The sequence below is a fragment of the Oncorhynchus tshawytscha genome, linkage group LG15 (genome assembly GCF_018296145.1).
Source record: "Oncorhynchus tshawytscha isolate Ot180627B linkage group LG15, Otsh_v2.0, whole genome shotgun sequence".
In the NCBI taxonomy this organism is placed as follows: Eukaryota; Metazoa; Chordata; class Actinopteri; order Salmoniformes; family Salmonidae; genus Oncorhynchus; species Oncorhynchus tshawytscha.
This window is the reverse complement of record NC_056443.1, coordinates 5,565,141-5,591,411: the sequence shown is the minus strand read 5'-3', so window position 1 is coordinate 5,591,411 and position 26,271 is coordinate 5,565,141. Positions and strand designations below refer to the sequence as shown.

Genomic DNA, 26,271 nt, shown 5'->3' with positions numbered 1-26,271 from the left:
AATGGAAAAGGGCAAAGTACGAGAGTCATGCTATTAATTGTCCAAAGCAGGGATGGAGAGTGAGCTAGTGAGGTAGACTGCAGTGGGTTTGCTGGTCAATACATACAGTGGGGCAAAAAAGTATTTAGTCAGCCACCAATTGTGCAAGTTCTCCCACTTCAAAAGATGAGAGAGGCCTGTAAATTTCATCATAGGTACACTTCAACTATGACAGACAAAATGAGAAGAAAATAAAATCCAGAAAATCACATTGTAGGATTTTTAATGAATTTATTTGCAAATTATGGTGGAAAATAAGTATTTGGTCAACAACAAAAGTTTATCTCAATACTTTGTTATATACCCTTTGTTGGCAATGACAGAGGTCAAACGTTTTCTGTAAGTCTTCACAAGGTTTTCACACACTGTTGCTGGTATTTTGGCCCATTCCTCCATGCAGATCTCCTCTAGAGCAGTGATGTTTTGGGGCTGTTGCTGGGCAACACGGACTTTCAACTCCCTCCAAAGATTTTCTATGGGGTTGAGATCTGGAGACTGGCTAGGCCACTCCAGGACCTTGAAATGCTTCTTACGAAGCCACTCCTTCGTTGCCCGGGCGGTGTGTTTGGGATCAATGTCATGCTGAAAGACCCAGCCACGTTTCATCTTCAATGCCCTTGCTGATGGAGGGAGGTTTTTACTCAAAATCTCACGATACATGGCCCCATTCATTCTTTTCTTTACACGGATCAGTCGTCCTGGTCCCTTTGCAGAAAAACAGCCCCAAAGCATGATGTTTCTACCCCCATGCTTCACAGTAGGTATGGTGTTCTTTGGATGCAACTCAGCATTCTTTGTCCTCCAAACACGACGAGTTGAGTTTTTACCAAAAAGTTATATTTTGGTTTCATCTGACCATATGACATTCTCCCAATCTTCTTCTGGATCATGCAAATGCTCTCTAGCAAACTTCAGACGGGCCTGGACATGTACTGGCTTAAGCAGGGGGACACGTCTGGCACTGCAGGATTTGAGTCCCTGTCGGCGTAGTGTGTTACTGATGGTAGGCTTTGTTACTTTGGTCCCAGCTCTCTGCAGGTCATTCACTAGGTCCCCCCCGTGTGGTTCTGGGATTTTTGCTCACCGTTCTTGTGATCATTTTGACCCCACGGGGTGAGATCTTGCGTGGAGCCCCAGATCAAGGGAGATTGTCAGTGGTCTTGTATGTCTTCCATTTCCTAATAATTGCTCCCACAGTTGATTTCTTCAAACCAAGCTGCTTACCTATTGCAGATTCAGTCTTCCCAGCCTGGTGCAGGTCTACAATTTTGTTTCTGGTGTCCTTTGACAGCTCTTTGGTCTTGGTCATAGTGGAGTTTGGAGTGTGACTGTTTGAGGTTGTGGACAGGTGTCTTTTATACTGATAACAAGTTCAAACAGGTGCCATTAATACAGGTAACGAGTGGAGGACAGAGGAGCCTCTTAAAGAAGAAGTTACACATCTGTAAGAGCCAGAAATCTTGTTTGTTTGTAGGTGACCAAATACTTATTTTCCACCATAATTTGCAAATAAATTCATTAAAAATCCTACATTGTGATTTTCTGGATTTTTTTTCTCATTTTGTCTGTCATGGTTGAAGTGTACCTATGATGAAAATTACAGGCCTCTCATCTTTTTAAGTGGGAGAACTTGCACAATTGGTGGCTGACTAAATACTTTTTTTGCCCCACTGTATACTGAAAATGTAACCACAGTAAAGGTGGCCAGAAAATCAATGAATAAAAATTGACCTTTAAACTTTTCCAACATGTTAACAGACACTTTACTTTAAATAAGTACAAAACATTTAATAGTGTTAACTTTCTCTTTATCCCTGGTTGATGTACATGTCAGAGCCTCTTCAGTGTGGATGGGGTATAGCATACATTATCCCTGGTTGATGTACATGTCAGAGCCTCTTCAGTGTGGATGGGGTATAGCATACATTATCCCTGGTTGATGTACATGTCAGAGCCTCTTCAGTGTGGATGGGGTATAGCATACATTATCCCTGGTTGATGTACATGTCAGAGCCTCTTCAGTGTGGATGGGGTATAGCATACATTTACAACAACAAAGACAGCACTTCCAGTTGATGTTCTTCACTCTGTTGAACTCTTTTTGGCATGCAAAACATTCAATCTAAATCAAAACGTAACACGTTATAAATAATATCACATTTCAATGCAGTATGACGAATTAGCCATCCATTGTGTTATATCATAAATGGTCTTACATGCCGACACTGTTTTCAAAAGATTATAAACATGTTAGATAAAGTTACTAACCCAGTCAGTCTTTGGGCCAAATCCAGGTTCTTTATCAGTGGCACACATGAAGCAGTCATTGGCTTTGTTGAACTCTGAAATGATAGACATGAACTGAACAGATGGCTGTCCCACACGACATCATAAAAATAAAGAATTTACATTTACTTTGAATTAAATCTCATTACATACCAGACATGTTTAGTATATCCTCAGCCATTTCTTTTCACAGTTGCTCCATGTGTTTTTGTGAAGGTTCTATATCAATTTGGGAGGGGATGTTGGAGAAGTTCTGTGCAACTTCCTTGGCCATCTACACCAAAAAAATAAAATAGAGTTTTTGACATAATTGTCACATAACAGCTAACCATTCATTATCGAAAATATAACTATCAAACCTGCATTACAAAGACCCTGCAGTTGAAGGTGTCCTGCTGCATGGTGGGAGTTACTTCTCATTTCCATTTTATGTCCAACCAGTCATCTTTCCATGGCAGGATCTTCTCATTTTGAAATATTCTCTTTTTTATGTAAACATAATGGAATACTGATTAGTTATAGAGAAGTGAATACACAGGCCAAAACTGTATGCTGATTTCCTTATCACTATAATCTAATAGAGGTCATTTCCTTCATGCCCCATTCTGCACACAGCCTAAATTATAGGCAATGAAACATTTACAGGAGAACAATAAAAGTAGCATATAGGATCCAGCCCCATCACAGAGTGAATACATGTAGAGCGTCTGTAGACTTTAAGAAAAAAACAGGAAGTGACCGTTTCATCAGTACGTGCTTAAAGAAAGTCATATCACAAAGATCACAGGTGACAGTGCCCACCAAGTCTATGACAATAGAGAATGAATTGTAAACACCAAAGTGTGTTAGTCAAAATAATATCTGAAAATGTCAGTTGTTGAACATAATACAATTTATGATAGATGCAGTTGAGGAATATTCCATGAACCAACACTACATGCAGGACGGACATAAGACATTCCCACATACAGTATACACATTCATAGAGGCATTATTCAGCTATGATTTTACCACTCAGAATCCAGAAGGGATATGACAATGGGACCAGCACAGGACGTAATAACCCTTACTACAATCTATATTCTGAACTTGACTTCTTATCTGGTAAACTGTTACTGTGTGTCAAGGAAAGAGCCCCGATTAAAATGAGTGTACTCCAGTAAAAAAAGGTCTGGTTTAGATGAAAGACTATTGCCCTGTGTCCCCATTCATAGGGGCATGAGAGACTAGTCAGTGGTAGAATTGAGTTGGCCCAAACACCCACAAGGTTGAGGTTACTCATGTATAGTAATTTGTAAAAAATATTTTAAAAATTAAAAAATTGGCATTGACATATTGTGTCTCCTAACTGTCCAAGAATAGGATCCAAAGTGTTAGGAAATATTTGTTCCCATGAAGAAAAAGGAGGATGTCTGTCCTCATACCTCTGGCACTTTAGTCAGACTGCTAGACTGTGTAAAAACGTTATGATGGGGCCGGCAACGGAGTTCCTATTGACTAAGCACCACAGAGACCAATCAGGAGAGAATACATACAGGTCAAGGGTGCCAATTGAAAGTCAAGGGGTGTGTCTGTGCCTTTTGGATTACTCTCTCTTTACAGAGAACCCCTGGGGTTCAAGTCAAGAGCTACTGTCCCCTTTTAGTCTGCTCTATGCATGTCTGAAAGTGACAGAGCCAGCAGCCAAGAGAGTTTTTCACAGTATGTCATAAAACATTATTACACTTATGAATGTATGTAAAATGCTAGAATGTATTAGATCCAGTACAATGGAATAACTATAGTCCACTGACTATATAAGGGTAGTCAGTGGACATTCTGAACCTTGATTGAAGTCTCAGTAGGTCACATGACCAAGGAGCTGTTGAAACTTTGAATTTGAAAAATTCATGTAAAATCTTGTGAGATGAAAATGGACAAACTAAAGGGTGTGCAATGTGTAGGCCCACTGAGTGGACATTCTGAACCTTGTTTGAAGTCAGTAGGTCACATGACCAAGGAGCTATTGAAATTAGAAACATTGAAAATTCATGTAAAATTGCATGAGATGAAAATGGACAAACTAAAGGGTATGCAATGTGTAGGCCCACTGAGTGGACATTCTGAACCTTGTTTGAAGTCAGTAGGTCACATTACCAAGGAACTTAAAATTTGAACATTTGAACGTTTGAAAAATGTATGTAAAAAACGCGTCAGATTCATATTGACAAACTAAAGGGTATGCACTGTGTAGGGCCACTGAGTGTACTTCCTGAACCTTGTTAGAAGTCAGTAGGTCATATGACCAAAGAGTTATTGAAATTCAAAAATGTAAATAAATAATTTAAAATAGTGCGAGATGTATATCAACAAAATGTGTGCAATGTGTGTCTATGCCATCGGGTTAGCTACAACCAGTTTGGAAAGTTTCAGGAGTAAATGTTATTTTTAAAATTATTATAATATTTTTTTAGGAGTAATGGTTAAAGAGCTATTGAAATTTTACCTCGATCAAATAAATCCATTATCTCCCAGGACGTCCCATACTCTCGTTGCAGTTCCATTCGGAAACGTAACTCCTCCCCGCCACCAGACCAGTTTCCGCCCTTCTGAGAGAAAATACTTCGCATGTGATTCATTGACGACAGCAGGAAAGTTTAAATATAGCCTACAAAAAGAATACAATCAGATTTAACTTTTGCGTTATCGCGGATTCTACGCTGGAAAACCGGATAGAGGTCGGTCGCAGTAGTCAGGAGATGGTTGAAATGAGGATGAGCTGAACTCGAGCTGGCACAGTTACGGTACGGAATCATCTCTTTGGTCTGGATACTCCGGCCATGCTGTTTAGGACAAATCTAAAATCATCCCAGCAGTTTTGGGTATCAAATCCAGTCCGTAATTTTCTAAAAAAATATATGAGAATATATACTTGTAAATTATGTTAGATTCACGCACGACCAACGTTATCTGTTTACAACGTCAACGAATTAAATTAGAGGTGTAGCCAAAACCATTGGACCTGGCTGCTAAACAATGATGACATTTTCTTTGAACAGAAGTTACATCATAACACTATCAGATTCAAACAGTAACAACACATTCCAGAGCGAGCAACAATGCTTCTTTCTCGATCCTCACCAAATGTCACTTCCTGTGGTGGCGATGAAGGGGGAGTGCAATCTGTGATTTATTATTCTGTAGTTGGCCTAAAGGTGATGGTAGATTTATCTCTCGCTCTTTGTGTGTGTGTCCACTGTGATTGGCTCAGAAAATCATTTCCAGAAAAACATAACTACTACTACATAGAACAACAGCAGGCCTACATGAAAGAGTTGTGTGTGTGAAAGCTCGACGGCATCATCTAAGTGGTAAAATTATTCAGAGAGAAGGAAATTACATTTAATCATTCTGAATTTTGAGAACAATTGACATGTTCAAATAGTATCAATTGTCATTACCCAACACAACCCCAAGGGGGCAGCACTTTCCCAGGAAATAAGTGACTAAATCAAAACACTGTTCATTATGTTCTTTAGTTTTTCAAATGCATTTTCTGTTATTTCTCCGGGGCTATCTGGAGGTTTTGGCGTTGTGCTCGTAAATACGACGCTCACAAGCACTTTTATATCAGGAGTGAACTGAATAGCCTACACAATTATTTAAACGTTGCTTTAGTCCTCAGTCACTTTAATTATTGAGCAAACGCTGCCCTCTTGTGGTTCCGTTGAAGAATTACAAGCGGGGTAATATTTTCACAGGTAAATGTCAAACAGATGGATAGGAGCTAATAATCTTTGTCAAACTGTACATTCACCTGGGAAAATGTAGGCCCTCGTTTGTTGTAATCCCTCAAGAGATCAACGAAGTGTTTTTTTTTACAGGGACAAGCAAAAAGAACATGACGTTTTAATAGATGGGTTAGCTGGAAATGTCACGAAAACAAATGTGCGCGTTTCTATGGGGGGCAGAAGTCAGTGTGTTGTGATTCTGGATGTCCAGATTGCTTGCAAGAATGAGAAGTGCCATGTGGGGAATCGTAAGTGGCTTGTTCTTGATACCATGTCCTGTTTTGACAGATTTCATGTCAATGCTAATATGGCCCAAATTCGCAAGCTAGTCAACAACTGTAACGATGTATTTGAGAGACAACAAGTGCTCATTGTGCACATGTATTTCTGTTTTTAATAAACATTAAATTCGAAATAGAGTTTACATGTTGTCAGCAATGTAAAGCCAACCCCGTGTGTTTTGCCCTATAGTTGTGCAAGCGTTGATTTTGTAGCAAAACAACCAACCCTTCTAAACCTGCGAGTTTTGATTTGTTTACTTTGTTAACGCTGCACTGGTGGTTTGTTGAGGAATTACAAGAGTTTCGCAAGTGAGGTGAGTGCAGTATTACTATTTACCTGTAGTACCTATGGAAATACACTCGGTTGTAACGGCTTAAAGGAAACAAGTTCGAGCAGTGTTTGAAGTAATATAGATATTCACATTTGAATTGTAGTCGATTGCTGATAATTTGCAAGGGAGAAACGAACAAATTCTTCACAAAAGTTTTGCATAATAAACACTGCCCTTTTTATTTGCAGATCGTCACAGCTTCACCATGGCTCGCAGCTGCCTCTGCTGCATCAAATACATGCTGTTCCTTTTCAACCTGCTCTTCTGGGTGGGTGAATAAACTCACTGCACACATCATTTTCAAACAAATTGATCTTCTGATTCTGAATTCTATTTTATTATTAAATCATAATATACTAAATGTATAATATTGATTAGAGTAATGACACTCATGTATTTATATTTTATTCTGCCTCTCAGTTGGGGGGCTGTGGTTTGTTGGGTGTGGGAGTGTGGTTGTCTGTGTCCCAGGGCAGCTTTGCCACCCTATCACCATCCTTCCCCTCCATCTCTGCTGCCAACCTCATCATCACCCTGGGTGCTGTCATCATGGTTACAGGCTTCCTGGGTTGTCTGGGTGCCATCAAGGAGAACAAGTGTCTGCTGCTGAGTGTGAGTGAACAACACTAACCACAATGCACCACACTACATTGCTTGGCACATTGGCAACCTCACCTGCTTCTCTCGTGTTCCCTGTAGTTTTTCATCACGTTGTTGGTTATTCTGTTGGTGGAGCTGATCCTACTCATCCTGTTCTTCGTATACACAGACAATGTAAGACTCCCATAGAAGCCACCTGTCAATTCAACCCCTGGTTATCCTTCCACCTATGGTTCCTGTTCTCATAGTGCTCTGTGCCTCTGCCTACATTTCTCATGATCCACTGTGTGCAGGTGAGTGAGAACGCCAGACAGGACCTGAAAGAGGGACTTACTCTGTACAGCACCAACAACAACGCGGGCCTCCGCAACGCCTGGAACACCATACAGACAGAGGTACGGTACCTAACTACTAATGATCTATCATACAACCCCACACTAATAGCATAGCATTCCATCAAGGGAGAGGTGCAATATGTAACCCTGTCTCCTCTCTCTCTCTGTCAGTGGCAATGTTGTGGGGTGAATGTGTACACAGACTGGCACACTGCCCTGCAGGAGAAGGTGGTTCCTGACCACTGCTGCCAGAATATCTACCAGGACTGTGGGCGCAATGCCACCAACCAGTTCTGGACACAGGTCAGTTTGTGTTTGTTTAAAAATGTCTGATTTTCTCCCTCCCATCAGGGAGTGTGTGTCTGATCTTCTCCCTCCCATCAGGGAGTGTGTGTCTGATCTTCTCCCTCCCATCAGGGAGTGTGTGTCTGATCTTCTCCCTCCCATCAGGGAGTGTGTGTCTGATCTTCTCCCTCCCATCAGGGAGTGTGTGTCTGATCTTCTCCCTCCCATCAGGGAGTGTGTGTCTGATCTTCTCCCTCCCATCAGGGAGTGTGTGTCTGATCTTCTCCCTCCCATCAGGGAGTGTGTGTCTGATCTTCTCCCTCCCATCAGGGAGTGTGTGTCTGATCTTCTCCCTCCCATCAGGGAGTGTGTGTCTGATTTTCTCCCTCCCATCAGGGAGTGTGTGTCTGATCTTCTCCCTCCCATCAGGGAGTGTGTGTATCTGCATGTGTAGGAGTGTCCTTTTTCACATCTCAGAATTGTATGTTCCTCTCTTGTCAGGGTTGCTATGAGAAGGTGGAGGAGTGGCTGGATGACAATAAACACCTGCTGGGAACCATCGCCATGTGTGTTCTGGTCATACAGGTAAGGTGTGTGTGTGTGTGTGTGTGTGTGTGTGTGTGTGTGTGTGTGTGTGTGTGTGTGTGTGTGTGTGTGTGTGTGCGTGCACATACAGGAAGACATACAGATGTACATGTAATGATGTTGCAGTGTGATTGATGTGACTTTCTGTCTGCAGCTCCTTGGTATGGCCTTCTCCATGACTTTGTACCAGCAGATCCACCGATCCGGGAAGAAGTACGAAGCTTAGAACACACACACACAGTTTGAGACCCATTACTTGTATACAAAATTATACTCTAAAAAGACACACACATGCCACAAAACAGCTTTTTATTTAGTGTTTTGTATTTATACACCCTTGTATCATTTTGTGCACAAAGGCAATATTGTTTTTTAATTATCATCTTTATCATTATAATCAGTGTTCTTGGCTGGGATTCAATCCGACCGCGGTTTGTCAACAATGCACCGTAAATGGGTTATTCCACAAATAAAGTGCCAACAATCAGCATTTGGACATTGTCCCTCGTTATGTTTTTCCGACTTCTGGGAAGATTTCAACCAACTTCACCCCAAAATTCCTCCATGTTTTCAACATCATTGAAATTCTACTGTAAAAAGTTGAACTAGTTATGTTGTTGCTTTTGACAGTTTTTTCTGAAGGTTATTATTTATTTATGCGATTTCATTTGTTTTCCCCTCATTTTAAGGCCAACCCTGTTACGTAAACCTGACTCTTTATATATATATATATATATATATATATATATATATATATATATATATATATATATATATATATGGTTAAACTGAGCGTGTTGATTATAACACGTCATACCCGTTAGTTACCCAAAGATTGGATTTGTTAAAACATTTCTAGCCAAACGTGTTGTGAGGCTTGCATTTATTTTCCCCTCCCTGTTGCACACAAGTGTCCATTCCCCCTGTCACAAGTGTCCATTCCCCCTGTCACAAGTGGATTTATGGCTGATTTCAGATGAAAACCTCAACCCTTATATGGTCAACCCTGTAACTTAAAAGACACTTAGTCATTTTTTTATTCAACCGCTTATGTGAAATGAGTTTGTTTTGACCAATTTTAACTGCCCAAAGTATTATCATTTTGTGGAAGGACCCAAATGCTACATATAGCTCAATCAGAAATTCCCTTTAAAAGCTGAATTGTCGACAACCTGCAGTCGGATTGAATCCTGGCCCTAGTTCAGTTATGGGGGGACTAAGGGTGGGGGAGGAAGGGGGGTTGGACTGTGTGTATGGGAATAGGGACACCCCTCAGTCATCCAGAATAGAATGGCTTGAACACAAAATAGAGTAATGGGAAAGAGGTTCGATTTCATGCCTTAGAAATCCTTAAACGGATTACATTTATATTGTATGGATTTATTATTGTAAAACCAGTTACTGTGATGTGTTCAATAAAAGTTATGCTTATTCTGTCAAAATGCTGGCCATTTTTCCCTCAGTTCAAATTCCAATTCTGTTTACTAAAGCATCATCTTCAATTGAGGGGAGGTGGAATGAACTATCATCATCTGGTACTGTTACAGGTGTGAACTATTATCATCTAGTATCGTTACAGGTGTGACCTCATCATCTAGTACTGTTACAGGTGTGAACTATTATCATCTAGTATCGTTACAGGTGTGACCTCATCATCTAGTACTGTTACAGGTGTGAACTATTATCATCTAATATCGTTACAGGTGTGACCTCATCATCTAGTACTGTTACAGGTGTGAACTACTATCATCTAGTACCGTTACAGGTGTGACCTCATCATCTAGTACTGTTACAGGTGTAAACTCTCCCCTAGTACTGTTACAGGTGTGACATCATCTAGTACTGTTACAGGTGTCATCTCATCTTCTAGTACTGTTACAGGTGTGACATCATCTAGTACTGTTACAGGAGTGACCTCATCATCTAGTACTGTTACAGGTGTGACCTCATCATCTAGTACCGTTACAGGTGTGACCTCATCATCTAGTACTGTTACAGGTGTGACCTCATCATCTAGTACTGTTACAGGTGTGACCTCATCATCTAGTACTGTTACAGGTGTGACCTCATCATCTAGTACTGTTACAGGTGTAAACTCTCCCCTAGTACTGTTACAGGTGTGACATCATCTAGTACTGTTACAGGAGTGAACTCTCATCATCTAGCACTGTTACAGGAGTGAACTATTATCATCTAGTACTGTTACTGGAGTGAACTATTATCATCTAGTACTGTTACAGGTGTGAACTACCATAATGTAGTACTGTTACAGGAGTGAACTATTATCATCATCTAGTACTGTTACAGGAGTGAACTATTATCATCATCTAGTACTGTTACAGGTGTGAACTACCATAATCTCGGATGGGGCCACAGTGTCTCTGACCCCTCCTGTCTCAGCCTCCAGTATTTATGCTGCAGTAGTTTATGTGTCGGGGGCTGGGGTCAGTTTGTTATATCTGGAGTACTTCTCCTGTCCTATTCGGTGTCCTGTGTGAATCTAAGTGTGCGTTCTCTAATTCTCTCCTTCTCTCTTTCTTTCTCTCTCTCGGAGGACCTGAGCCCTAGGACCTGAGCTCCAGGACTACCTGACATGATGACTCCTTGCTGTCCCCAGTCCACCTGGCCATGCTGCTGTTCCAGTTTCAACTGACCTGAGCCCTAGGACCATGCCCCAGGACTACCTGACATGATGACTCCTTGTTGTCCCCAGTCCACCTGGCCATGCTGCTGCTCCAGTTTCAACTTCCACCTGACTGTGCTGCTGCTCCAGTTTCAACTGTTCTGCCTTATTATTATTCGACCATGCTGGTCATTTATGAACATTTGAACATCTTGGCCATGTCCTGTTATAATCTCCACCCGGCACAGCCAGAAGAGGACTGGCCACCCCACATAGCCTGGTTCCTCTCTAGGTTTCTTCCTAGGTTTTGGCCTTTCTAGGGAGTTTTCCTAGCCACCGTGCTTCTACACCTGCATTGCTTGCTGTTTGGGGTTTTAGGCTGGGTTTCTGTACAGCACTTTGAGATATCAGCTGATGTACGAAGGGCTATATAAATAAATTTGATTTGATTTGATAATCTAGTACTGTTACAGGAGTGAACTATTATCATCATCCAGTACTGTTACAGGAGTGAACTATTATCATCATCCAGTACTGTTACAGGAGTGAACTATTATCATCCAGTACTGTTACATGAGTGAACTATCATCATCCAGTACTGTTACAGGAGTGAACTATTATCATCATCCAATACTGTTACAGGAGTGAACTATTATCATAATCTAGTACTGTTACAGGAGTGAACTATTATCATCAAATACTGTTACAGGAGTGAACTATCATCATCTCGTACTGTTACAGGAGTGAACTATTATCATCTAGTACTGTTACAGGTGTGAACTACCATAATGTAGTACTGTTACAGGAGTGAACTATTATCATCATCTAGTACTGTTACAGGAGTGAACTATTATCATCATCTAGTACTGTTACAGGTGTGAACTACCATAATCTAGTACTGTTACAGGAGTGAACTATTATCATCATCCAGTACTGTTACAGGAGTGAACTATTATCATCATCCAGTACTGTTACAGGAGTGAACTATTATCATCCAGTACTGTTACATGAGTGAACTATCATCATCCAATACTGTTACAGGAGTGAACTATTATCATAATCTAGTACTGTTACAGGAGTGAACTATTATCATCAAATACTGTTACAGGAGTGAACTATCATCATCTCGTACTGTTACAGGAGTGAACTATTATCATCTCGTACTGTTACAGGAGTGAACTATCATCATCATATACTACTGTTACAGGAGTGAACTATTATCATCTAGTACTGTTACAGGGGTGAACTACAATTTAGTACTGTTACAGGAGTGAGTGAACTATAATTTAGTACTGTTACAGGAGTGAACTATTATCATCATCTAGTACTGTTACAGGAGTGAACTGTCATTTAGTACTGTTACAGGAGTGAACTATCATTTAGTACTGTTACAGGAGTGAACTATCATTTAGTACTGTTACAGGAGTGAACTATCATTTAGTACTGTTACAGGAGTGAACTATCATTTAGTACTGTTACAGGAGTGAACTATCATTTAGTACTGTTACAGGAGTGAACTATCATTTAGTACTGTTACAGGAGTGAACTATCATTTAGTACTGTTACAGGAGTGCCCCAAGAGAAACACACCAATGCCCCCTCATTCAGCAGAATATTGCCTCATGATTCTGAGGTTGTGGCTCAATGGTTAGAATCCGTCTCATAACCTTGAGTTTGGGTTTAAACCTCAACTCTTACACGTGTGAATTTCTGCAACTCTTAATGTCAAACATACAAAGAGGTGCAAGAAAAGTGTGACGGAGTCTGGCTTGTGAAACACACCTTCCACGTCGTTCATTCTTTTCCATAGAACACATAGCCTCATTGATTATCCGTTACAGAAAGAGTAGAGGGAGAAATGTGAATGAGTCAGTGGCTCGGTAATTAAATCTCTGCCTCCTACCTAGAGGTTATGTGTTCAAACCTCATATCTTATGCTTTAATGTACATTTCAACAATTCTCTATGTCAAACATACAGAGGGGAGTGTGAAGGAGTCTGTGGCTCTGGTGTAAGGCTCTTGCCCCATAAGTACAGGGTTGTAGGTCTGAACCTAGTTGCTGGCTCTGGCTCATGGTTGCCTATTGGGACTCTGAGTCAAGGGTGCCACACAAAGATGGTTGGAGCAATAAGCGGGGGTGGTTAACTCCTGGGGGGGCCTACAACTTCAGAGCAGTGGTTATGAAGAAAATCTCCCGAAAAAAGTGGACACTTAGTTTTTAACTGTAGGCAACTCTTCATTTATATACTAAGTGTCCACTTTTTTCTGGAGATTTTTTTCCCATACCATCTTTGAGTGGCAGCACCTCTTTAGCACTCACTCAACCATGCTCCAGTGTCACACACAGGACTGGATCATACTGAGCACAGTCCCCTTGCAACACTACTGGATCATACTGAGCACAGTCCCCTTGCAACACTACTGGATCATACTGAGCACAGTCCCCTTGCAACACTACTGGATCATACTGAGTACAGTCCCCTTGCAACACTACTGGATCATACTGAGTACAGTCCCCTTGCAACCCTACTGGATCATACTGAGCACAGTCCCCTTGCAACACTACTGGATCATACTGAGCACAGTCCCCTTGCAACACTACTGGATCATACTGAGCACAGTCCCCTTGCAACACTACTGGATCATACTGAGCACAGTCCCCTTGCAACACTACTGGATCATACTGAGCACAGTCCCCTTGCAACACTACCGGATCATACTGAGCACAGTCCCCTTGCAACACTACTGGATCATACTGAGCACAGTCCCCTTGCAACCCTACTGGATCATACTGAGTACAGTCCCCTTGCAACCCTACTGGATCATACTGAGCACAGTCCCCTTGCAACCCTACTGGATCATACTGAGCACAGTCCCCTTGCAACACTACTGGATCATACTGAGCACAGTCCCCTTGCAACACTACTGGATCATACTGAGCACAGTCCCCTTGCAACACTACTGGATCATACTGAGCACAGTCACCTTGCAACACTACTGGATCATACTGAGCACAGTCCCCTTGCAACACTACTGGATCATACTGAGCACAGTCCCCTTGCAACACTACTGGATCATACTGAGCACAGTCCCCTTGCAACACTACTGGATCATACTGAGCACAGTCCCCTTGCAACACTACTGGATCATACTGAGCACAGTCACCTTGCAACACTACTGGATCATACTGAGCACAGTCACCTTGCAACACTACTGGATCATACTGAGCACAGTCCCCTTGCAACCCTACTGGATCATACTGAGCACAGTCACCTTGCAACACTACTGGATCATACTGAGCACAGTCACCTTGCAACACTACTGGATCATACTGAGCACAGTCCCCTTGCAACCCTACTGGATCATACTGAGCACAGTCCCCTTGCAACCCTACTGGATCATACTGAGCACAGTCCCCTTGCAACACTACTGGATCATACTGAGCACAGTCCCCTTGCAACACTACTGGATCATACTGAGCACAGTCCCCTTGCAACACTACTGGATCATACTGAGCACAGTCACCTTGCAACACTACCGGATCATACTGAGCACAGTCACCTTGCAACACTACCGGATCATACTGAGCACAGTCCCCTTGCAACACTACCGGATCATACTGAGCACAGTCCCCTTGCAACACTACCGGATCATACTGAGCACAGTCCCCTTGCAACACTACCGGATCATACTGAGCACAGTCCCCTTGCAACACTACCGGATCATACTGAGCACAGTCCCCTTGCAACACTACCGGATCATACTGAGCACAGTCACCTTGCAACACTACCGGATCATACTGAGCACAGTCCCCTTGCAACACTACCGGATCATACTGAGCACAGTCCCTTGCAACACTACCGGATCATACTGAGCACAGTCCCCTTGCAACACTACCGGATCATACTGAGCACAGTCCCCTTGCAACACTACCGGATCATACTGAGCACAGTCCCCTTGCAACACTACCGGATCATACTGAGCACAGTCCCCTTGCAACACTACTGGATCATACTGAGCACAGTCCCCTTGCAACACTACTGGATCATACTGAGCACAGTCACCTTGCAACACTACTGGATCATACTGAGCACAGTCCCCTTGCAACACTACTGGATCATACTGAGCACAGTCCCCTTGCAACACTACTGGATCATACTGAGCACAGTCCCCTTGCAACACTACTGGATCATACTGAGCACAGTCCCCTTGCAACACTACTGGATCATACTGAGCACAGTCCCCTTGCAACACTACTGGATCATACTGAGCACAGTCACCTTGCAACACTACTGGATCATACTGAGCACAGTCACCTTGCAACACTACTGGATCATACTGAGCACAGTCCCCTTGCAACCCTACTGGATCATACTGAGCACAGTCCCCTTGCAACCCTACTGGATCATACTGAGCACAGTCCCCTTGCAACACTACTGGATCATACTGAGCACAGTCCCCTTGCAACACTACCGGATCATACTGAGCACAGTCCCCTTGCAACACTACTGGATCATACTGAGCACAGTCCCCTTGCAACACTACCGGATCATACTGAGCACAGTCCCCTTGCAACACTACCGGATCATACTGAGCACAGTCCCTTGCAACACTACTGGATCATACTGAGCACAGTCCCCTTGCAACACTACCGGATCATACTGAGCACAGTCCCCTTGCAACACTACCGGATCATACTGAGCACAGTCCCCTTGCAACACTACCGGATCATACTGAGCACAGTCCCCTTGCAACACTACCGGATCATACTGAGCACAGTCCCCTTGCAACACTACCGGATCATACTGAGCACAGTCCCTTGCAACACTACTGGATCATACTGAGCACAGTCCCCTTGCAACACTACCGGATCATACTGAGCACAGTCCCCTTGCAACACTACCGGATCATACTGAGCACAGTCCCCTTGCAACACTACTGGATCATACTGAGCACAGTCCCCTTGCAACACTACTGGATCATACTGAGCACAGTCCCCTTGCAACACTACTGGATCATACTGAGCACAGTCCCCTTGCAACACTACTGGATCATACTGAGCACAGTCCCCTTGCAACACTACTGGATCATACTGAGTACAGTCCCCTTGCAACACTACTGGATCATACTGAGCACAGTCCCCTTGCAACACTACCAGATCATACTGAGTACAGTCCCCTTGCAACACTACTGGTATGCCTGATCAGTTGAGCTGGCAGATAGTACCATGTTCTACAGGCTGAGCTTCTTCACTAATGATTCACTCACCTGTGTTATGCTTTACTAACTCTTCTACAACCTCAGAGAGAGAGACAGGAAGGGGAGGGGTGTAGAGCTGAAGGGCGAAAGATTAACAGCAAGAACGAGAGGAACCAAGGGTCAGAAGGTCTCCAACCTAAAACAGGGCAAAAAAATGACAGCGCAAGAATGGAGACTTTTGTTTATGGTAAGAAAAACATTTCAATCACGTTATTTTTAACAAACACTTACTGGATATGAACCCTACCCAACTCTACAGTAATTTGGAGATTGGAGAAACAATGGTTCAAAGCCGATACTCAAATGTTACCACATACCCCACTGACATTGAATATCTGGTTAATATTAACTGTCTATTTACAAAACCTTGACTGTGAGCTGTGTCCATTTATAGGGACACACAGCCCTGTCCACTAGGCCACGGGGCTAAGGGCCGTGTGAGACTATGTCTGGGGGAAGAACAATTATTCAAAACCAATTTTGGAGTTAGAAGTCCATGGTTTTGTCGTTGTTGTAGACGACGTTGCCCCTGATGACAACGTAGCGGATCAGTTCCTGGTGTCCTCCTAACTGGTAGATGAGATGCTCCCACCTGCAGGACAACACCAACACAACACTGTCAGTCCACACACACACACACACACACACACACACACACACACACACACACACACACAACACAACCTTAGGTAGTCTCACTCTCACAAACCAGCAGGTTCCATTCACACAGCTACTGCATTTTAGACAACGCCATACACAGTCCTCACCACAATTACAAGATAACCTTCAGCAGCTAGATGACTCAATGGTCAACTGGAACATACACTGTGGTGTCTGACCAGTAAATGAAGCCAGCTCTTAAAATATAGTAGTATTTATTGACAGTAACTTTACCGTGGTGCGTTGAGGACCAGCAGGTCGCCATGTTTGTTGACCTCCAGGGAGCCGTGCGTGTGAGAGCGGCCCAGGGCGTAGGCTGCGTTGATGGTGGCGGCGGCCAGAGCTTCAGGCATGGACATCCTCATGTTGACACACGCCAGGTGCATGACCACTGGCTGGGATAGACAGAGAGGGATAAAGAGATGATGACAGAGGGATCGCTATATAGAGGAATAGGCTTTTTACCTTCTCCCACTAACTCATTGAACTTGCCCCCTCCATCTTTCCCCCCTAACTTTCCTCCTCCACCCCCCGTCCTCTGGTACCCACCATCGAGCAACAGTAGGCATTAGGGTTGAAGTCACTGCCCAGGGCAACAATGACCCCAGCCTCCAGCATGTCTCGGGCCCGTGGCTGGGGCAACCGTAGGATGTAAGCGGTGGTTGGGAGCAGGATGGCGGCGGTCTTAGCTGTCGCCATGGCAGCGATGCCCTCATCTGTCACCTCCTCCAGGTGACTGATAGCCAAGGCACCAAGCTCTGCCCCCAGCTAGCACCACCAGAGAAACACACACACACACACAATACAGGAATGGTTAAGTGAGATGGACAGTACCATAGACACTTAAATAATACGTACAGGTAGTAAACCAGCTGTTGTTACACCAGTGACAGAAGAGAGGTGCAGGTTGATGATGCGTACCTGTGCAGAGTTCATGGGGTGCAGCTCATCTCCGTGGAAGTTGATGTTGAGGCCCATGTCCAGGCCAGCCTGCAGGATGGAGCGCGTGGAGGACAGGTCAAACACACCCTGCTCACAGAACACATCTATGTTGTCCACCCTCAGGGCCCCCGCTGACATACGCTCACGTAGCCGCGGCAACTGGACCTTAAGGATGTCTGTTGTCGCCTCGGCAACAGTCTTACCCCTGGGAAAGAATCAGAAGGGGTGGGTATTTAATAACACCTAGTGAGGATGAAAGTCAGTAGGGTTAGCTGTATGGGTGTGGGGGAATGTAATACATAACCTCAACAGGTCATGACGGGGTGGAAGTGAGGTGTCTGTTCAGGATGGGGAAGTTTTGCTCTGTCCAGAATACCTCTGAAGTACCACCTCATGTGCATTTTACCAGCTTGTCTATGGTGTCATGAGTCTTCTCAACTACCTCCTGTGGATAGACCAACTACCCCTGTGGATAGGCCAACTACCCCCTGTGGGTAGGCCAACTACCCTCTGTGGGTAGGCCAACTAACCCCTGTGGATAGGCCAACTAACCCCTGTGGATAGGCCAACTACCCCCTATGGATAGGCCAACTACCCCGGTGGATAGACCAACTACCCCCGGTGGATAGGCCAACTAACCCCTGTGGATAGGCCAACTACCCCCTATGGATAGGCCAACTACCCCCTATGGATAGGCCAACTAACCCCTATGGATAGGCCAACTAACCCCTGTGGATAGGCCAACTACCCCCTATGGATAGGCCAACTACCCCCTATGGATAGGCCAACTACCCCTATGGATAGGCCAACTAACCCCTATGGATAGGCCAACTAACCCCTATGGATAGGCCAACTAACCCCTATGGATAGGCCAACTAACCCCTATGGATAGGCCAACTACCCCCTATGGATAGGCCAACTAACCCCTATGGATAGGCCAACTAACCCCTATGGATAGGCCAACTAACCCCTATGGATAGGCCAACTAACCCCTATGGATAGGCCAACTAACCCCTGTGGATAGGCCAACTACCCCCTATGGAGGCCAACTACCCCGAATGTGGATAGACCAACTACCTCCGGTGGATAGGCCAACTAACCCCTGTGGATAGGCCAACTAACCCCTGTGGATAGGCCAACTACCCCCTATGGATAGGCCAACTACCCCCTGTGGATAGGCCAACTACCCCCTGTGGATAGACCAACTACCCCCTGTGGATAGGCCAACTACCCCCTGTGGATAGACCAACTACCCCCTGTGGATAGACCAACTACCCCCTGTGGATAGGCCAACTACCCCCTGTGGATAGGCCAACTAACCCCTATGGATAGGCCAACGACCCCTGGTGGATAGGCCAACTAACCCCTATGGATAGACCAACGACCCCCTATGGATAGGCCAACTAACCCCTGTGGATAGGCCAACTAACCCCTATGGATAGGCCAACTAACCCCTATGGATAGACCAACGACCCCCTATGGATAGGCCAACTAACCCCTGTGGATAGGCCAACTAACCCCTATGGATAGGCCAACTAACCCCTATGGATAGACCAACGACCCCTGTGGATAGACCAACTAACCCCTATGGATAGGCCAACTAACCCCTATGGATAGACCAACGACCCCCTATGGATAGGCCAACTAACCCCTATGGATAGGCCAACGACCCCCTGTGGATAGACCAACTAACCCCTATGGATAGGCCAACTAACCCCTATGGATAGGCCAACTAACCCCTGTGGATAGACCAACTAACCCCTATGGATAGACCAACGACCCCTATGGATAGGCCAACTAACCCCTATGGATAGGCCAACTAACCCCTGTGGATAGGCCAACTACCCCTGTGGATAGGCCAACTACCCCCTGTGGATAGGCCAACTAACCCCTATGGATAGGCCAACGACCCCTGGTGGATAGGCCAACTAACCCCTATGGATAGACCAACGACCCCCTATGGATAGGCCAACTAACCCCTGTGGATAGGCCAACTAACCCCTATGGATAGGCCAACTAACCCCTATGGATAGACCAACGACCCCCTGTGGATAGACCAACTAACCCCTATGGATAGGCCAACTAACCCCTATGGATAGGCCAACTAACCCCTGTGGATAGACCAACGACCCCTATGGATAGGCCAACTAACCCCTATGGATAGGCCAACTAACCCCTGTGGATAGGCCAACTAACCCCTGTGGATAGGCCAACTAACCCCTGTGGATAGGCCAACTAACCCCTGTGGATAGGCCAACTAACCCCTGTGGATAGGCCAACTAACCCCTATGGATAGGCCAACGACCCCCAGTGGATAGGCCAACGACCCCGGTGGATAGGCCAACGACCCCTATGGATAGGCCAACGACCCCTATGGATAGGCCAACTAACCCCTATGGATAGGCCAACTAACCCCTATGGATAGACCAACGACCCCCTATGGATAGGGAAACTAACCCCTGTGGATAGGCCAACTAACCCCTATGGATAGGCCAACTAACCCCTATGGATAGACCAACGACCCCCTGTGGATAGACCAACTAACCCCTATGGATAGGCCAACTAACCCCTGTGGATAGACCAACTAACCCCTATGGATAGACCAACGACCCCTATGGATAGGCCAACTAACCCCTTTGGATAGGCCAACGACCCCCTGTGGATAGGCCAACTAACCCCTATGGATAGGCCAACTAACCCCTATGGATAGGCCAACGACCCCCGGTGGATAGGCCAACGACCCCCGGTGGTCCTAGTCCCACTGGTGTAGAGTGTATGTTCAGTACTTAGGGACGGCGTGTGCGCCACAGTAGGTAGACGATATATTGATTGGCAGGGTACGTCTGGCCGTCTCGATGACCTCCAGCATCTTCAGCTCTGTCTGCAGCTCCAGGCCGTAGCCACTCTTACACTCCACCAGGGTAGTGCCTGCCCGCTGCATCCGACCCAGCCTGCCTGTCAGAGAGGCCAGCAGGGTGGAGGCAAGAGCAGCCCGGGTGTGCTCCACTGTGAAGTGGATCCCTCCTCCGGCACGGTGCACATCCATGTAGGTGGCACCAGCCAACTGTAAGCACACACAACATCAAATCAAATCAAATTTATTTATATAGCCCTTCGTACATCAGCTGATATCTCAAAGTGCTGTACAGAAACCCAGCCTAAAACCCCAAACAGCAAGCAATGCAGGTGTAGAAGCACGGTGGCTAGGAAAAACTCCCTAGAAAGGGCAAAACCTAGGAAGAAACCTAGAGAGGAACCAGGCTATGTGGGGTGGCCAGTTCTCTTCTGGCTGTGCCGGGTGGAGATTATAACAGAACATGGCCAAGATGTTCAAATGTTCATAAATGACCAGCATGGTCGTATAATAATAAGGCAGAACAGTTGAAACTGGAACATTACTAGGCTGCGTTTTGACAGGTAGCCCAATTCAGATATTTTTTCACTAATTGGACTTTTGAAAAATCAGATCAGCTCTGAAAAAGATCTTGTGTGAAACGATCTGATGCGATTGGTAAAAAGACCAATTTGTGGAAAAAAAGATCAGAATTGGGCTGCTTGTGTAAACGCCATATAAAGCTTTACTCTGAAAGATGAGTCATATTACAAGCTGTTGAGGCAGAGGGGACAGGACCCATGGAAGTCATATTTACCTTCATGGCAAATTCATGCACCCTGTCTCCAGCCCATACGGGGTGGGTGTGTGCATCAACCAGTCCTGAAACGCAATGATCAAAGAGCACAACTACATTTCTGTAAAACCTAATTCTCTACATGATAGAACACTAAACCAATGATTCAAATATTTGTATCAATAGAACAGGGGTGCTTTCGGCAGGACCTAACGTTTTGGAACATTCAAATAAAAAAATGCTATGTAGACCAAACATGGCTCTCTGACACACAGGAGGCTGCTGAGGGGAGAATGGTTCATAATAATGGCCAGAACAGAGCAAATGGAATGATATCAAACTCATGGAAACTATGTATTTGATACCATTCCACTGATTCCGCTCCAGCCATTACCACGAGCCCGTCCTCCCCAATTAAGATGCCACCAACCTCCTGTGCTCTGACTTGTAGAATACGGAATAATGTCGGCCCTATTCATGGCAATTCAATTTGCACAGTTCGACAACGTTTGGCAAATAAACGTGGCCAAAGTTGCATGTTTACATGGCTCTTGCTATCCAGTATCCTTGGGACATCCCTACCCCATTGAAGTTGCCATTTAAAATGGTATGGGTTAAATTTAGGATTAGGAAAAGGTTATGGTTAGGATTAAGGATCCCAGATAGCGCAAACCATGTTTACACCGGTGTGCACACCTAGATCTACTGCCCCCTATTGTCCAGGGTGGTGTATTGCACTGATACTTGCCTGGAATGACACACATGCCAGTTGCATCGATGACTTTATCAAACGAGACCCCTGCATATTGGAAATCAATGGTGCTCGCTGGTCCAATATCCTTTATCAGGCCGTCGCTGCACGAACAATACACAGCTATTTTAATCAATAGTTTGCGGTGGAATAACATCTGGTTTAGGCCAAAATTAAATTTTACTTTCAGAGCACGTTAGGGCAATTTGTAGTCTGCGACGTTTGACAGTCGCTGTCAACTCAACCAACTTGTAACAAACAATAACTAGTAGCCAAACCACTGAATATTAAAAACAATGTTGCAATCTGCAACCCTATATCGGACATTAATGATACAATGTTTCGACTTACCTCCCGATAACCAAACTACTGTTCTCAATCACACACAGCTTTAGCATCCCATCCTTCGTCAGGAACTTCTCACCGTTGTTGCAAATTAAAACCACCTGTTTCGCGTTCTTTACCAAAAGTTTGGACATTTTGAAATAGTCGAAATTAAACTTAAAAATGTTGAATTACTTTTGTAAGTCACCTCTATTTCTATGTCGCCTCGCTGTCACTTTCTAGTGGTTTGGGGGAAAGTAAATATGTGCTCAACAGGTGTTCAAAGTGCAAGAGCCAAATCCTGGGTGGGGCTTTGAAAATGAGGAATACTGTACATTGATTGACAGGCTCTGTTCAATGTGTAGTGTTTGATAATAAGGTTGAGACACCACATCAATCACCTCCCTCACAAACCTGTAATAATACCAGACAGCAGGTTTAGGAATGGGTACAATAAACATCCTTTTATTTATTTTTCTACAGTGATAATACATACTGATCATAAACAGTAGAAGAAGAGGAAAAAAAACTGTTTTCTTGAAAGTTTCACACATATAAAACTAACTTGCTTCCCCAAGGGTCAATTTTCCACATAGTGAAAATGAAAAAAAAAAAAACTAAGATTTAAACACTCATCCAGATCATCAGTTGTTAAGTCTCATCCTCGCCATCATTCTTTCATTTCTCCGTCCTCCTCTTCTTCCTCCACTCCTCTAATATATAAAACATTATTGCACCTGTGGGTAGAGAATACGCACTTTAGATCAAAGAGAATTACACTGAACAGCCACTATCAAACATCTGCATCAGTCACACCAGAAGTATGCTGGATACAGAAGTCCAGGGACAATACATTTCTACTGGTATTCATTTAAAGGGTTGACTTGCAGTTTAACCAATAAATCAGAATATAGAGTTACATTCTATTGCAGAAAATATTTGATTTCAACAAATACTACCTTCCCTCCCCCCTCCCTCATCGTTTTCTTGAACTGGGTATTATTTACTACAAATCAAACAAGACGAAGTGGGACTTTGAGGGACTTTCCTGAACTTGTTCAATATGAAACCTGTTTTTGTTGCAAAACACTTTCTGTTGAAACAGTCTACACTAATGAATACACCCCAGGTCACTGATCTAAGAGAGGTAGATATTTCATGAACGCAGTCATTGTCAATCTTGATCACCTCAGGAGTGAAGGACAAGGGGCAGAAGGCAACATTGTAGAGAATCCAGAAGAGGGCTCTTATTTACCTAACAAGTACTTCTCCAAGGTGACCAGCCAACGCTCCATCCACATACTCTTCTGTGTTCGCCAACTGTCGAAACCAATGACAAAAACATGACATATTTACATTGGCATTAACCTGCACCAGCCACACACACACACACTGTCCAGGTTAGTGCAAAATACAAGTCTTGCATATGTGGACAAAAAATGAATAACTTGTGGGGGACTTTTATTTTGACATGAGATAAGCAGAGAGAAAGTGGGTCTTACAACAGACCCACATTTGGAAAGTCTGTTTAATAATACAATCCTTTAGATATTGTCTCAAATTCCGTCATAATGACTAATCGTCCTGCCCACCAGCACTGTAAACTGAAATGGAATTGTTTTTGACTTCTGGCTTCCCACGGACTGTTTTTGTGCAATCCAATCCAATTGAAAGCAACGTTAGCGTACGTAAATACACCGGCGTTTCTAAAAGCACACGTGTCCAGATGTGCTCCCTCACCTGCATGTTCATGTAGCTGTCCACAGACACTAGGTAGCCCTTGTACTCCATCCCCCACTTCAGCTTCACCATCACCGGCTTGCCTGTCAGGCCGTTCAGGAAGGGCTTGGGGTTCAGAGGTAAACTCTACACACACAGCAACCGGAAGACGGTGGGATTATTGTTATGGGTAATAATTTAATAGAACAAAATAGAACGTCCAGACCCATGTGTAGGGAAGAACAGACGTATATCACCATGCAATGAAATGCATATTAGATTTCAATCTGCAACATGACTTTATGTGCTGCTCATTCACTGCAATGAATGAATGGGATAACGTTAGCTTGCTGGAAAAAGGCACCCAACTCAACTGCTGATCCGTTTTTCTTTTCAAAAGATCCTGGCAATTGTATTATAACCAACCATGTCAACACTCACCATTGCTGTGCGAAATGTGGTGCTATTATATCTTAGTACTTTACTATCTTTTCGACACAAAAACGTCCAGACTAGCACGCATTGCCGCCGAAACCAGGAAACTGGAGCAAATCAACTTTGACCCAAAACAAATGTTCATCAATTGAGAAGAAGAGCTCGAAATATTTATGTACCGCCACCTAGTGTACTGAGTGGCAAAAGTTAAGAGACATGATTTACATTTCCATGTTCATTGCTCATTGCGGCAGATATTTTAACGGAAAATTTTATAGATAAGTAAAGGACAGTAAACTATTATATTTATCCATATCCATCTTCAAATGGTTGCATTTTATTCAAAAGACTGCCCATGTGTATGGGACAATGGCGCTCTCTGGCGGTTATAGTGGTTATCGTGTTGAGTACTGCACCTCGGTCCACTTCCCCAAAATCTTTGAGCTGTGATGTGACTTATTTACTATCAATGGATGTAATCTACCTAGATAAAGCTGTACTAATTTCTATGTAACGCAGAAAATAAACAAATTCAATGTTTTCAAGCCAAAACCCAGTCTTCAGTCATGTCCCAGGAGGAGTGGCCCATCAATGGAAACCACTGGTGTCCAAGGTCATTGTAATTGAATTTAAAAAAAATTGAAATCTGCATTTAATTTCAAATAAAATATTCATTTATTTTCAATAAATGAATATGTTTTGTCTGGAATTGCATGAAGAACTTATGGCATAGAGGTAAACTGTCATATCTGGGTCTGTCTGGCAGCTCTCTTTACTCTTACTAAACCGTTTGGCAAGTTTGAACTTGAGATCATGAATAATACTTCCAACAGCAAGGGATGGTTTAAGTGGAAATTCCTTTGAAATTACACTAAACCGTCTTTACATTACTGAAATACTGATGTCCTTACATCAATGTTAATGTGTTTGTGTGAGCATGTTCAGGTGTGTGTGTGTGTGTGTGTGTGTGTGTGTGTGTGTGTGTGTGTGTGTGTGTGTGTGTGTCAAATTAAATCAAATTTTATTGGTCACATACACATGGTTAGCAGATGTTAATTTGAGTGTAGCAAAATGCTTGTGCTTCTAGTTCCAACAGTGCAGTAATATCTAACAAGTAATCTAACAAATTCACAACGACTACCTTATACACACAAATGTAAAGGGATGAATAAGAATATGTACATATAAATATATGGATGAGCGATGGCTGTGCGGCATAGGCTAGATACAGTAGATGGTATAGAATACAGTATATACACGATATGAGATGAGTAATGTAGGATGTGTAGACATTATTAAAGTGGCGTTATTTAAAGTGACTAGTGATACCTTATTAAATCAATTTATTAAAGTGGCCAGAGATTTGAGTCTGTATGTTGGCAGCAGCCACTCTATGTTAGTGATGGCTGTTTAACA

General features: G+C 43.7%; 3 protein-coding genes and 1 long non-coding RNA gene across 7 annotated transcripts; 1 reads left to right on the top strand and 3 right to left on the bottom strand.

Annotated features, from left to right (window-relative positions):
- Positions 1 to 1,991: 1,991 nt before the first annotated feature.
- Positions 1,992 to 4,937, bottom strand: LOC112214195. 2 transcript variants are annotated; one of them, XR_006078908.1, is made up of 5 exons: positions 4,811 to 4,937; positions 2,685 to 2,807; positions 2,479 to 2,599; positions 2,308 to 2,381; positions 1,992 to 2,161 (listed from the first exon to the last, which is right to left on the bottom strand). It is a non-coding gene; the product is annotated as an uncharacterized LOC112214195 (long non-coding RNA). The 2 variants fall into 2 exon arrangements; XR_002948089.2 differs by having other exon boundaries at positions 1,992 to 2,381.
- On the top strand, positions 4,906 to 9,003 carry LOC112214194 (tetraspanin-9). Of its 3 annotated transcripts, none has more exons than XM_024372776.2 (8): positions 4,909 to 5,108; positions 6,897 to 6,976; positions 7,129 to 7,320; positions 7,408 to 7,482; positions 7,602 to 7,703; positions 7,815 to 7,946; positions 8,430 to 8,513; positions 8,668 to 9,003. In XM_024372776.2, exons 2-8 carry the CDS (start codon positions 6,914 to 6,916, stop codon positions 8,737 to 8,739), a joined length of 720 nt encoding a protein of 239 aa, XP_024228544.2. In that variant the 5' UTR covers positions 4,909 to 5,108; positions 6,897 to 6,913; the 3' UTR covers positions 8,740 to 9,003. The 3 variants fall into 3 exon arrangements, with proteins under 3 accessions (XP_024228545.2, XP_024228544.2, XP_042153926.1); XM_042297992.1 differs by lacking the exon at positions 4,909 to 5,108 and adding an exon at positions 6,668 to 6,690; XM_024372777.2 differs by lacking the exon at positions 7,408 to 7,482 and having other exon boundaries at positions 4,906 to 5,108.
- A 7,559-nt stretch (positions 9,004 to 16,562) lies between these two features.
- Positions 16,563 to 22,978, bottom strand: amdhd1 (amidohydrolase domain containing 1). Its single transcript, XM_024372773.2, has 8 exons — positions 22,729 to 22,978; positions 22,375 to 22,481; positions 21,648 to 21,712; positions 20,784 to 21,061; positions 17,977 to 18,202; positions 17,605 to 17,823; positions 17,290 to 17,450; positions 16,563 to 16,987 (listed from the first exon to the last, which is right to left on the bottom strand). Exons 1-8 carry the CDS (start codon positions 22,854 to 22,856, stop codon positions 16,882 to 16,884), a joined length of 1,290 nt encoding a protein of 429 aa, XP_024228541.1. The 5' UTR covers positions 22,857 to 22,978; the 3' UTR covers positions 16,563 to 16,881.
- A 160-nt stretch (positions 22,979 to 23,138) lies between these two features.
- Positions 23,139 to 25,002, bottom strand: LOC112214193 (small nuclear ribonucleoprotein F). Its single transcript, XM_024372775.2, has 4 exons — positions 24,862 to 25,002; positions 24,442 to 24,567; positions 23,957 to 24,021; positions 23,139 to 23,438 (listed from the first exon to the last, which is right to left on the bottom strand). Exons 1-4 carry the CDS (start codon positions 24,862 to 24,864, stop codon positions 23,372 to 23,374), a joined length of 261 nt encoding a protein of 86 aa, XP_024228543.1. The 5' UTR covers positions 24,865 to 25,002; the 3' UTR covers positions 23,139 to 23,371.
- Between the last annotated feature and the right edge of the window lie 1,269 nt (positions 25,003 to 26,271).